Source organism: Urocitellus parryii, chromosome 7, assembly GCF_045843805.1.
Source record: "Urocitellus parryii isolate mUroPar1 chromosome 7, mUroPar1.hap1, whole genome shotgun sequence".
Classification (NCBI taxonomy): Eukaryota; Metazoa; Chordata; class Mammalia; order Rodentia; family Sciuridae; genus Urocitellus; species Urocitellus parryii.
The window spans coordinates 138,737,561-138,749,645 of NC_135537.1; the positions used below are offsets into that span (position 1 = coordinate 138,737,561).

The 12,085-nt window shown below is 41.5% G+C and overlaps 1 protein-coding gene across 2 annotated transcripts in view; it reads left to right on the plus strand.

Annotated features, from left to right (window-relative positions):
- The first annotated feature begins 11,277 nt into the window (after positions 1-11,277).
- Positions 11,278-12,085, plus strand: part of Ywhae (tyrosine 3-monooxygenase/tryptophan 5-monooxygenase activation protein epsilon) — a 40,014-nt gene continuing 39,206 nt past the window's right edge. The window contains exon 1 of one of the 2 annotated variants that reach the window (XM_026388988.2): positions 11,278-11,475. In XM_026388988.2, coding sequence (XP_026244773.1) covers positions 11,412-11,475 — 64 coding nt within the window. In that variant the 5' untranslated portion in view covers positions 11,278-11,411. Of the gene's footprint in view, positions 11,476-11,593; positions 11,709-12,085 lie in introns of those variants that run through there. The other variant, XM_077800483.1, reaches the window with a different exon arrangement.

Consider the following 12,085-nt stretch of genomic DNA (forward strand, 5'->3'; position numbering starts at 1 on the left):
TATTTATTTCGTATCAGGGATTGAACCCAGGGGCACTTAACCACTGGAGCCACATCCCCAGGCCTTTTGTATATTTTATTTAGAGATAGGGTCTCACTGAGTTGCTTAGGGCCTCGCTAAGTTGGTGAATCTGGTTTTGAACTGAGATCCTCCTGCCTCAGCCTCCGAAACTGCTGGGATTGCAGGCATGCGCCACCACACCTGGCTAACCTCTAGGTCATTGATGGGAGGGACTGTAAAATCATATTGAAAATGGGTGTGGATATAAGAAGAGTGAAATATTGAGGCCATTTTAACAATCTGCTCAGATACCCCATAATAAGCAAAGAAACTGACTTAAATGTGTGAAGAGGCACAGATTACTGAGAAGTATTTTACTGGAAAATGTTCATAGTTTTTATTTTATATGTATTTATTTTAGTTGTTGATGGACCTTCATTTTATTCATTTATTCATATGCAGTGCTGAGAATCGAACCCAGTGCCTCACACATGCTAGGAACGCTCTACCACTGAGCCACAACCCCAGCTTCTGGAAGTATCATTTTTAGTCTTTTTCAAAGTAAATGTTTGGAACTGGGTCATGAGGACTGTCTGAGACAGAAGACAATGTTACTGTGAATGAAAACTTTTTACATACATGTATGAGGTGCTGGGGACTGAATCCAGGGCCTCATACACAATGGGCAAACACTTTACCACTCAACTACATCCTTGGCCATAGAAAGGCTCTTGACAGTAAGCTTCCTAAGGGCAAGGACTGCATCCCACATGATAAAGGAAAGCAAGAATGATAGTAAGCCTCTCTTTAGTGTTGTAAAAGACACTGTGAAGGACCAAATGCTTTGTCTTATTGGCAGTGCTGCTGCTTGTGGATGTGCAAGGTGAGTCCCACTTAAGAACACACAGAGAGACAGGAGTGGAGTGAAATCTGGCCTGTTCTCTGCTCTCTAGGAAGCAGGACCTTCCCTGGCTTTGACTGCTTGGAAGCTCATGTTTTTTATTCAAACAAGAACATATTTTGTTTACCAAGCTGCAAGACCCCAGGGCTGCATCTGCTTGGAAGGGGTTTATGAGTCTTGTTTATGAGTCTTACAAAAGTTCCCTATGGGGTAGCAGGAAACTGGTATTCAATCTAAGAGCAGTAGAGATCTGGTTACTAAGGAAGATGAGGCAGCACTGAGTATGTGCAGCAAGAAAATAAAGGAAGGTGGCGCATGCCTGTAATTCCAGCAACTCTGGAGGCTGAGGCAGGAGGATGGCAAGTTCAAAGTCAAACTCAGCAACTTTGTAAGGCCCTAAGTAAGTTACTGAGACCCTGTCATAAATATAAGGTCTGGGGATGTGGCTCAATTTATTAAGTGCCCCTGGGTTCAATCCCAGTTACAAAAAAATAAAAATAAAGAAAAAGAAATATATATACATACATATATACACATATATAGTAAAAAAAAATAAGCACAAAACTAGAAATACAGTTCTCATAAATGGATCAAAATAAATTAATGAGAGAAATATGAGTGAAGCAAAAAAGCCAGACAGTGAGGTTAATACATCTGAATGGAATTCAGAAGACAACTGAAAGTTTAACAGAAAGGCCAGAACAGCGAAACACACAAAATATTTATTTCCTACTCATGAGGCTGAGGCAGGAGCATCACAAGTTTGAGGCCAGCCCTTGGCAACTTGTCTCAAAATTTTCAAAGTTCTGGAGTGTAGTTCAGTGGTAGAGCGCCTGTTCTAACATTTGCTTGGCCCTGGCTTCTATCCCTAAGTACTAGAAAAAATTTGATTATTGCTTGTTAGTCTTTTTTTTTTTTTTTTTTTGTACCAGGGATTGAATTCAGGGGCACTTGACCACTGAGCCACATCCCATTTTATATTTTATTTAGAAACAGGGTCTCAATGAATTGCTTAGCACTTCTTTTTTGCAGAGGCTGGCTTTGAACTCATGAACCTGCTGTCTCAACCTCCCAAACTTCTGGGATTACAGGTGTGCAACTCTGTGCCTGGCTAAAATACACATATATATATATATATATATATATATATTTTTTTTTTTTAATTTAAGAAATTAAGTAGATCTGGGTAGTAGTGGCTAGCATGCACAAAGCCCTGGGTTCTATTCCCAGCAGAGCCACACACCAAAAAAAAAAAAAAAAGGTAAACCTTTTTTTTTTTTTTTTTGCGAGGTGTTGGGGATTGAACCCAGGGCCTCACATACCGTTAGGCAAGTGCTATAACTCTGAACTACATAACTACATTCCTAGCCCTTTTAATTTTTTTATTAATTCTTTTTATTATTTATTGTTGCAGTATTGGTGATTTAAGCTAGGGATGCTCTACCACTGAGCTGCCTTTAAATTTTTTTTTTTTTTTTTTTTTTTGAGATAGGGTCTTGCTCAATTGCACAGGCTGGTCTTAACTTGGGATCTGCCTGCATCAGGATCCTGGGAGGGGCCTCATTACAAGTGTACACCACCTAGCCCAGCTCAGAAGCCATCTTTTTTTTTTTTTTTTTTTGTACTGGTAATCAAACCCAAGGACCTAAGAACACTTGACCACTGAACCACATCCCCAGCCCTTTTTATTTTTTATTTTGAGACAGGGCTCACTAACTTACTTGGGGCCTCATTAAATTGCTGAGGCTGGTCTCCAACTTGTAATTTTCTTGCCTCCTGATCTGCTGGGATTATAGGTGTGTACCGCTGCACCTGACTAAAAGCTATCATTCTTAATGGTGAAGTATTAGAGATAAAAAAAAAATGGTGGGCCAGGTTCTATGGCACATGCCTATAATTCTAGTGGCTCAGGAGGCTGAGGCAGGAAGATATCAAGTTCAAGGCAAGCCTCAACGATTTTGCAAAACCCTATCTCAAAAAAATAGAAACGGTTGGGGATGTGGTTCAGTAGTTAAGCATTCCTGAGTTCCATCCCTGGGTTCCATCCCCAAAAAAGGGGATTAAAAAAAAAAAAGGAAAAGAAAAGGTTATATAGAAATATTTGAAAAGAATTTTGAATAATGTATTTCTGAGTGGGAAGATTTCCAATTTTTATCTAATTAATCTGGAAATTCAGGGCATTCCATTCAAAATGCAAGTGAATCTGGGTGAGAACTTTTCAAGCTGATTTTAGAGTTCATTTGGAAGAATAAAAGTATAGTATGAGTGGATTTTTTTTTCTTTTTAGTACTGGGGATATAATCCAGGGGTGCTTTGCTATTGAACTACATCCCTAGTCCTTTTTTATTTTGAGGCATAAGAAAATTTAGTAGAGTGAAGATACCATTTTAAATCAGTTATGATGATTTTTTTGTTACTGCAGATTGAACCCAGGGTTAAAACTATATCTCAGCCCTTTTTAATATTTTGAGATAAGTTCTTCCTAAATTTCTTAAGGCCTTGCTAAATTGCTAAGGCTGGCTTTGAACTTGAAATCCTCCTGCCTCAGCTTCCTGAGTTGCTGGGATTATAGGCATGTGCCATTGCTCCTGGCTAGGTTATGATGGATTTTTTAAAGTGGCATCATGCCTATTGATTTTTTTTTTTTTAACCAGGGATTGAACCCAAGGATGCTTTACCACTGAGCCACATCCCCCAGCCCTTTTCATTTTTTAATTTTGAGACAGATCTCATCAATTTACTGAGGCTGGCCTTGAATTTACAATCCTCCTGAGACACTGGGATTATGGGCACACACTACCCAGCTGCCTTTTGATTGTTTAAAACTCTCAACCTGGGGTGGGGCTGTGGCTCAGTTGGCAGAGTACCTGCCTCACTCATGTGAGGCACTGAGTTTGATCCTCAGAACCACATAAAAATAAATAAAGGAATTGTGTCCATCTATGACTAAGAAATATTTAAAAAACAAAACCTCTCAACCTTTCCAACATACACTATTTTAAATATATTAAACTATCTAAATTTAAAATTAAAATTAGAATAGAGCAAGAATGAAGCATAGGAAGACATTTTTATACTGTTAAGGATCTGGAATACTTTTTTCTTGATGGTACTGGGGATTGGACTCAGGGGACTTTACCATTGAGCCACATCCCCAGTACTTTTTATTTTGTCTGGAAATGAATTTTTGGTATGTATGGTGCTAGTAATTTAATCTAGGGGTACTGTACCACTGAACTACATCTCTACCCCTTTTTTATTTTGAGACAGGATCTCTAAGTTGCTGAGGACTTCACTAAATTGCCCAGGCTGATCCTGCCTTTGCCTTCCAAATTGCTGGGATTACAGGTGTGTACCTCTGCCTGGTGCTGAGCATCTGGAAGACATTTGAAGCCTGACACAAAACTGAGAGTCTGAAAAGGAAAAGATTGAAGGAACCAACTACAAAATATTTTTTTTTTTTAAAGAGAGAGAGAGAGAGAGAGAGGAGAGAGAATTTTTTTTTAATTTTTTTTTAATATTTATTTTTTAGTTCTCGGCAGACACAACATCTTTGTTGGTATGCGGTGCTGAGGATCGAACCCGGGCCGCGCACATGCCAGGCGTGCGCGCTACCGCTTGAGCCACATCCCCAGCCCCTGAGAGAGAATTTTTTATATTTATGTTTTAGTTTTCGGCAGGCATAACATTTTTGTTTGTATGTGGTGCTGAGGATCGAACCCGGGCCACACACATGCCAGGCAAGCGCACTAACGCTTGAGCCACATCCCCAGCCCCTACAAAATATTTGAAGCTTCTTTAATTTGAAAGTCATCAAAAAGTTATAAGTCACTGGCACTGTGGCAGACACCTGTAATCCTAGTGACTCACTGACTCAGGAGGCTAAAACAGGAGGATTTAGAAGACCCTGTCTCAAAACAAAACAAAAAGAAGGGCTGGGGGTGAGTGCAGTAGCTAAGAACCCTGGGCTTAATCCCCTGTACCAAGGGGAAAAAAAGGTAAAAAAGTCATCATATTAAAAAAAACAGCTAAAGAGTTAACATTCATAAAATCTAAAGGATTCCAGCCAGGTGTGGTGGCACACACCTACAAACCCATCAGCTGGGTAGGCTGAGACAGTAGGATCAGTAGTTCAAAGTCAGTCTCAGCAAAAGCGAGGTGCTAAGCAACTCACTGAGACCCTGTCTCTAAATAAAATATGAAATAGTTCTGGGGATGTGGCTCAGTGGTTGAGTGCCTCTGAATTCAATCCCTGGTACAAAAAACAAAAATACTTCCTATAAAACAATAAGAAATGACAATCCAGTAGAAAATGAACATGGTAATAAAATACAGGTTACAGAAAATCACAAATGAATAATAAAATCCTCATCCTTCTTAGAAACCAAAGAAATGCATATTATTAATGAGACATAATTCTTACTTCACTCATCAAATTGTTGCAAATTTTTATATGGGTAATGCCCTTTGTTGAAAAGGATGTGGGAAGCACTCTACTACTGAGTCCTTAACCTTTTCTTGATGTATTTAATGACCTTTTTTTTCTAAGTATGACCTTTTTTCTAAGTACTTTTAGTTTGCAATAATACTGAGTATGTCATTTTATTTCTCATTTTTATACTAATTCATACATCATGAGAAATTTCCTGTGACAATATGTTCATAAATAAATTTATATAAAACAGCAGTATATATTGTTTAAAAAGAAACAAAATTTAATGCATAAAATAAAAATAATTAGCATATTTTTACAAGTTACAACAAAATAGTGATAATGACTTTTTTTGTAAAAGCACTAAATGCAAATTCCTGAAGTCAATGACTAATCATATATATTTTTTTAACATCTCATTTCCATCTCACTGTGCTTAGCAAACTGCCATGTATCTATGGATGGGTCAAGTGAGTTCTTGTTTCTATTAAAGTGAATTCTTCAGTAAATGGAAACTTCAATAAATAAATAGTTAAATGTGCAACCTAATGAAGTACTGAGTATTATAAAGGATTTTCAATGGTGAGAAATGCAGTGTCCTATAGTGAGTCACCTCAGTGTACTATAGGGATTTTAAAATTTGTTTATGATCCCAGATGCTGTATCAAAAATATTTGTTTATAATCTGGTGCCCCATCAACAATCTCTGTCCCCTTTAGTTCTGTTTATTGAGAGAACAGCCTGTACAGAGAATCAATCTAGGTTTAAGATTTCGGCCTTCTCAGCAGTTTCTTAGGAAGCAGCACCTTTGGATACACTTCAGCTAGTCTTGGGAGACGCTGTTCAGGAGATTTTCTGTCGATTTTTTTTTTTTTTCCCCTTTTCCCTGTGGTTGCTGGAGATTGAACCCAGGGCCTGGAATTTGCTAGATAAGCACTTCACCACTGAGCCATACCCCCAGCCCCACAGGAGAGGAAAAGAAGACCCAGTAGGTGGAAGGAGGTTACTCCTAATATCCGCAGGTCTGTGACAGCCCTGTAGTCAGTCTGGCAGAACCAGTTTTGTAGAGTAGGGCGAGTTTTGTGAACAAGGAGAACCAAATTTATTATTTGTGCATTCCCATTAGTTACTCATTTGTCATGAATTATCGCCCCCTCTCTCTCCATTCTTTTTTTTTTTTTTTTAAAGAGAGAGTGAGAGAGGAGAGAGAGAGAGAGAATTTTTTTTTTTTTTTTTTTTAAAGAGAGTGAGAGGGGCTGGAGATGTGGCTCAGCGGTAGCGCGCTCGCCTGGCATGCGTGCGGCCCGGGTTCGATCCTCAGCACCACATACCAACAAAAATGTTGTGTCCGCCGAGAACTAAAATAAATAAATAAATATTAAAAATTCAAAAAAAAAATAAAAAAATAAAGAGAGTGAGAGAGAGAGAGAATTTTTAATATTTATTTTTTAGTTCTCGGCGGACACAACATCTTTGTTGGTATGTGGTGCTGAGGATCGAACCCGGGCAGCACGCACGCCAGGCGAGCGCGCTACCGCTTGAGCCACATCCCCAGCCCTCTCTCCATTCTTATTCTCTTGAAACCTCTGCACTTGCGACTTCCACTTTCTCAATGCCTTTGTACTTTAGTCAAATACAGACTGGCTCCCAACATCCTTTCGAAACTGCTCTTGAAGGTCACTAATGACCTAATTGCTAGATCCAATAGTTTTCCCCTGGATCTCTAATCTTACTTGATGTTGCTACAGAATTTAATGTCTGACCATTCCCTTTATTTTCACACTTATATATTTTATATTAATTTTTAAAAAAATATTTATTCTTTAGATTTCGGCGGACACAACATCTTTGTTTGTATGTGGTGCTGAGGCTCGAACCCGGGCCACACGCATGCCAGGCGAGCGAGCTACCGCTTGAGCCACATCCCCAGCCCAATTTTATATTAATTTCTGATGCTCACTCAAGGTTGGACCAAAGAAACATTAGTAAATATACCTAATATTCATTGAGTATAAGGCACTTCTCACTTAATTCTCATTTGTGTAAGGAAAATTTTATTCCTTTTTTTTTTTGGTACTGGGGATTGAACTTAATCACTGAGCCACAGTGGTTTTATTTTATTTAGAGACTTTATTTTATTTAGGATCTCACAGAGTTGCTTAGCGCCTTGCTTTTTGCTGAGGCTGGCTTTGAACTCTCCATCCTTCTGCCTCAGCCTCCCAAACTGCTGGGATTAAAGGCGTGTCCCAGCTCATTCCTGTCTTATAGGAGAGAAAACTGAGGCTTAAAGGAGTTGAAGAACAGAACCCATGACCTTACCTGCTTTCATGTGTCCTACAGAGCTGGAAGGAATTTTGAGAGGTCAGCTAATACAGATTCCAGTTCTTTTACTTTTTATGTGAGTATGTATGTTTGGTACTGGATTGAACCCAGGGGCACTTAACCACTTAGTCACATCCCTGGTCTTTTTAAAATTTTGAGTTAGGTCCTTGATAAGTTGCTGAGGCTGGCTTTGAACTTGTGATCCTCTTGCCTCAGCCTCGTGAGCCACTGGGATTATAGGCATGCCACCACTCTCAGCTATAGATCACTTTGTGTAGTAACTGTCATCTTTTTTTCTTTTTTTTTATTCTTCAGCTAAAATAGTAGAAGAGATGATTTACTATGCACATGTTACACTTGGACACAACCAATAACAAACTAGTTCAAAATGCCACAGGTTCAGGGCAAAGGATCAATAGGGACTGTTTTGGTCATGAGCAAGGTGGGGGTCTCTTAGAGGTGGTCTTGGTGATCTGATGGTGATGGAAATTCTAGATCATTGAGACCAATCTGGACAGTAGCATGCTGTCCAACAATTTAAACCAGTTTCCCAGTACTCTGGCATTCCCTATTTTTGCTCCTTTGGACTCCATGGGTGCACAAGTTAGCTTCAGTATCTGCTTTGCCTTTCTTCTTTTGGCTGAAGAATTTAACTTCTGCACATTCACTTTTTCCTCATCTTGGCTCTCATGGTGCAGAGGTTTCTAAGATGATGCTAAGGTTAAAAGAATAGTAGTGTTATCTTAATATCAAATCTTGTAGGGCTGGGGTTTTGGCTCAGTGGTAGAACACTTGTCTAGTATGTGCGAGGCACTGGATTTGATTCTCCAGCACCACATATAAAAAAAGTAAATAAAATAAAGGTCCAGGAAAAATTCATAGATATTTTAAAAAATCTTCTGATCAATGAACACAGGATGTCTTTCAATTTCCAGATACTTAATTTCTTTCAGCAACATTTAGTTTTCAGTGTACAAGTCTTTTACCTCCTTGGTTAAATTTATTCGTAAACATTTCATTCTTCCTGATTCTATTATTATTTTTGTTATACTTGGGATTAAATCCAGGGCCACATGCAAGCTAGCCAAGCACTCTATCGCTGAGCTGCACACCCAGCCTTTTTTTATTAATGTTTTGCAGTAATGGGGAATACAGGGGTACTCTGCCACTGAGCTACATTCTGTTTTCAAACAGGGTCTTGGTAAATTGCTGAAGCTGGACTCAAACTTGATCCTCTTGCCTTAGACATCCCAGATACAGGGATTACAGGCCTGTGCCACAATATGTGCCAAGTGGAAGGTGTCCCCTGCTTTTTTTTATGCCCCCATAGTAAGATACATATAACAAAAGATTTTGCCATTTACCTATTTTTAAGAGTAGAGAGAGAGAGAGAGAGAGAGAGAGAATTTTTTAATATTTATTTTTTAGTTTTCAGCGAACACAACATCTTTGTTTGTATGTGGTGCTGAGGATCGAACCCAGGCCGCACGCTGCATGCCAGGCGAGCGCGCTACTGCTTGAGCCACATCCTCAGCCCCACCAAAATTTTTTTGATAGGGTCTTGCTAAATTGCAGAGGATGACCTCAAATTTGAGATCCTCCTGCTTCAGCCTCCCAAGTAGCTGGAATTATAGGCATGTGCCAGTGTGCCTCCTTGACTCTTAGTCTTTTACCGCTGAAATTTGATAAATTATGGTAAGAATGGAATAGGGAGCCAGTGAGTCTTCTTGTCTGGCTTTTCTGTTTTTACCTTTCTCTTATTTATTTATTCATTTTTTAAGCTCAGCATATTTATTATAGAGGTTCATCAAAAGGTTATTTCTGGGAAAGTTTTAGCAAAACAGGCAATCTGAAGGATGCAGGACTAGTAAGACATTAGAGTTACCTTGTTATGCTCAGAATTCTCTATCCCTGGGAGTTGGTACTTGAGCTCAAGGTCCCGACTGAAATAATTGCGCCTTTGCAGAGTTTCTTCTGGCTGGCATCACCATAGCAACTGGGCCATCTTGACCTACACCTTCCCATAGGAAGTTCCCAGTGCAAATGCAGTCACAAGGGAGCCAGAAAGACCATGATTCAAATCACTGCTTTCCACAGGGTATATTAGGCAGGAGGAAAGTTATTTCATCTGTGCTGGAATGTACCCAATTTATCTTTTTAAAAAAATTTTATATGTATAGGGCTGGGGATGTGGCTCAAGCGGTAGTACGCTCGCCTGGCATGCGTGCGGCCCGGGTTTGATCCTCAGCACCACATACAAACAAAGATGTTGGGTCCTCCGAAAACTAAAAAATAAATATTAAAATTCTCTTTCTCTCCTCTCTCTCTCTTAAAAAATTTTATATGTATACATATATTTTAGTTATATATTTATTTATATTTGGTGCTGAGAATTGAACCCAGTGCCTCACACATGCCAGGCAAGTGCTCTACCACTGAGCCACAACTCCAGCCCCAAATTTATCTTAATATTATTGTCAGGAACATACCTGTTACCAAGATCCAGTAATAAAGCTCCACCTATCACTCTAATGCTTTATTTATGGTTGCTGGAAAACTACACAGGGAAAACTGACCAGGGTCTCACAAGGGAGATCATGGCAGTTACAGCTCATGATGGCTTCAGTCATGTCAAACTCAATCCATGAAATCAATCTGTTCTAACACATCTCTGAGTAGAAACTTGTGTTTTCAACTTTCTTGTTCTTTGGAATAAACATCAAGAATTCAACTGCTAGATTTTAAGAGCATTTACCTGTCTCTTAAAATAGGTATATCCTGATGTTTTGCATTTTTTTATTTTATTTTTTGGTACTGAGGATTGAACCCAGGGGCACTTTACCCCTGTGCCACATCCCTAGACCATTTTATATGTAGAGATAGAGTTTTGCCAAGTTGGCAACAGGTTTTTATAGAGTACAAGGTGCTAGGAATCCATTGGGAAACAAAACAGACAAGGTCATTAACCTGTGAAGCAATTCCTTTTCAGAGTTGTTCCTGCTTCCCGAATTTGAACTTGATCTTGGTCCAACTCTTTTGCCCCGTTTATCCTAGACCAGGCACTTTCTAAGAAATTACTTGCTACTATCCATGGCGATTCCTAAAAGTGCTGGGCATCCAACTTAGCGCCTCATGCCTACTGGGCAAGTGCCCTATCACTTAGCTATATCCTCATCCAGAGGCCCATTTTTTTTTTTTTTTAACCCCAGGTTTAAATAGGTTCAAAATGTCCCAGGAATTAGGCTTGCCTGAGAAAGGGGCAAGATAGAGCAGAATAAGTTGACTTCAGTGAGAAAGGCCTGCCATTACCAAAAACCATTATACATTATAGCCTCTCGCTTTCTCTTCCCGCAGGCCAGGCCTCGGCCCTCTATCGTGGTCAAGGCTCTTTCGCTCCTTCTCTTCAGGCGCAGCCTAGGCCAACCTTGTCTCGACCTCCCTCGCTCCCTCGGGAGGGTTCTCCCTTACCGAAGTTGCAGTTCCCGCCTTGGTGCTGGAAAGCCCGCTGAGCTCACGGAGGAGGAACTTTTCACTGGTTCCAGCCTCTTCTGGCGCGGAGCTCCAGGACCCGCCCCCCGCGCCAGTTGCCAGGGAGCGGTTGCCATAGAGCTGAGCAGTTGTCCGCGTGCGCAGGCGGAAGTCCCGGATTGAGGCGCCGCCATTTTTGCTGCCCGGACGCGGAGCGAGAGGCTGAGAGAGTCGGAGACCCTATCCGCTTCCATCCGTCGCGCAGACCCTTCCGGAGCCGCTGCCGCTATGGATGATCGGGAGGATCTGGTGTATCAGGCGAAGCTGGCCGAGCAGGCTGAGCGATACGACGGTGAGTTGGGGGGGCAACGGGGAACTGGAATTCTCGGACCCTCTGCCGCCGCCCACAGAGGCCGGGAACGGGAGACAAAATGGCGGCATCGTCTCCGAGCTTGGCCTGGGGACGTGGATTCGGGAAGTAGGAAATGGCCTGTGCGCTCCTGGAGCTATGGGAGGCCCCACCGCCCAGGGACTTGACCCCTTCTCTGTCCTCAGCTGCAGACACTCTTGAGGCGGGAGGCCGAGGTGATAGGGTGGAGGTGTTGGTTGTAAAATGGCGGCTGGGGGGGAGGGCGAGTCCCCGGGCGGGGGAGGGGGAGGAGATGGCGGGTGCTGGCTCCGGGCGAGCAATCCCCAAGGGAGCTTCAGGGACAGCCTTGAGATATGATGAACAATTGGGTGGGATGAAGGGGGAAGAAACACCCGCCACATGGGGGAGAGAGCGGAGACTGGGAGCTGTAGCGCGGGCGCCTTTCAGGGAAATATGGCGGGTGGGGGCGGTGGCTTTTCCCCGGAGGCCCAGTGTGGGGCGGCGGCTGTGGAGTCTCACAAAGGAGAATCCTTCCGAGCGGAGGGCTTCTTTGGGCTTACTGTGGTGGGTAGTCTTATGGGAGAGTGGGAAT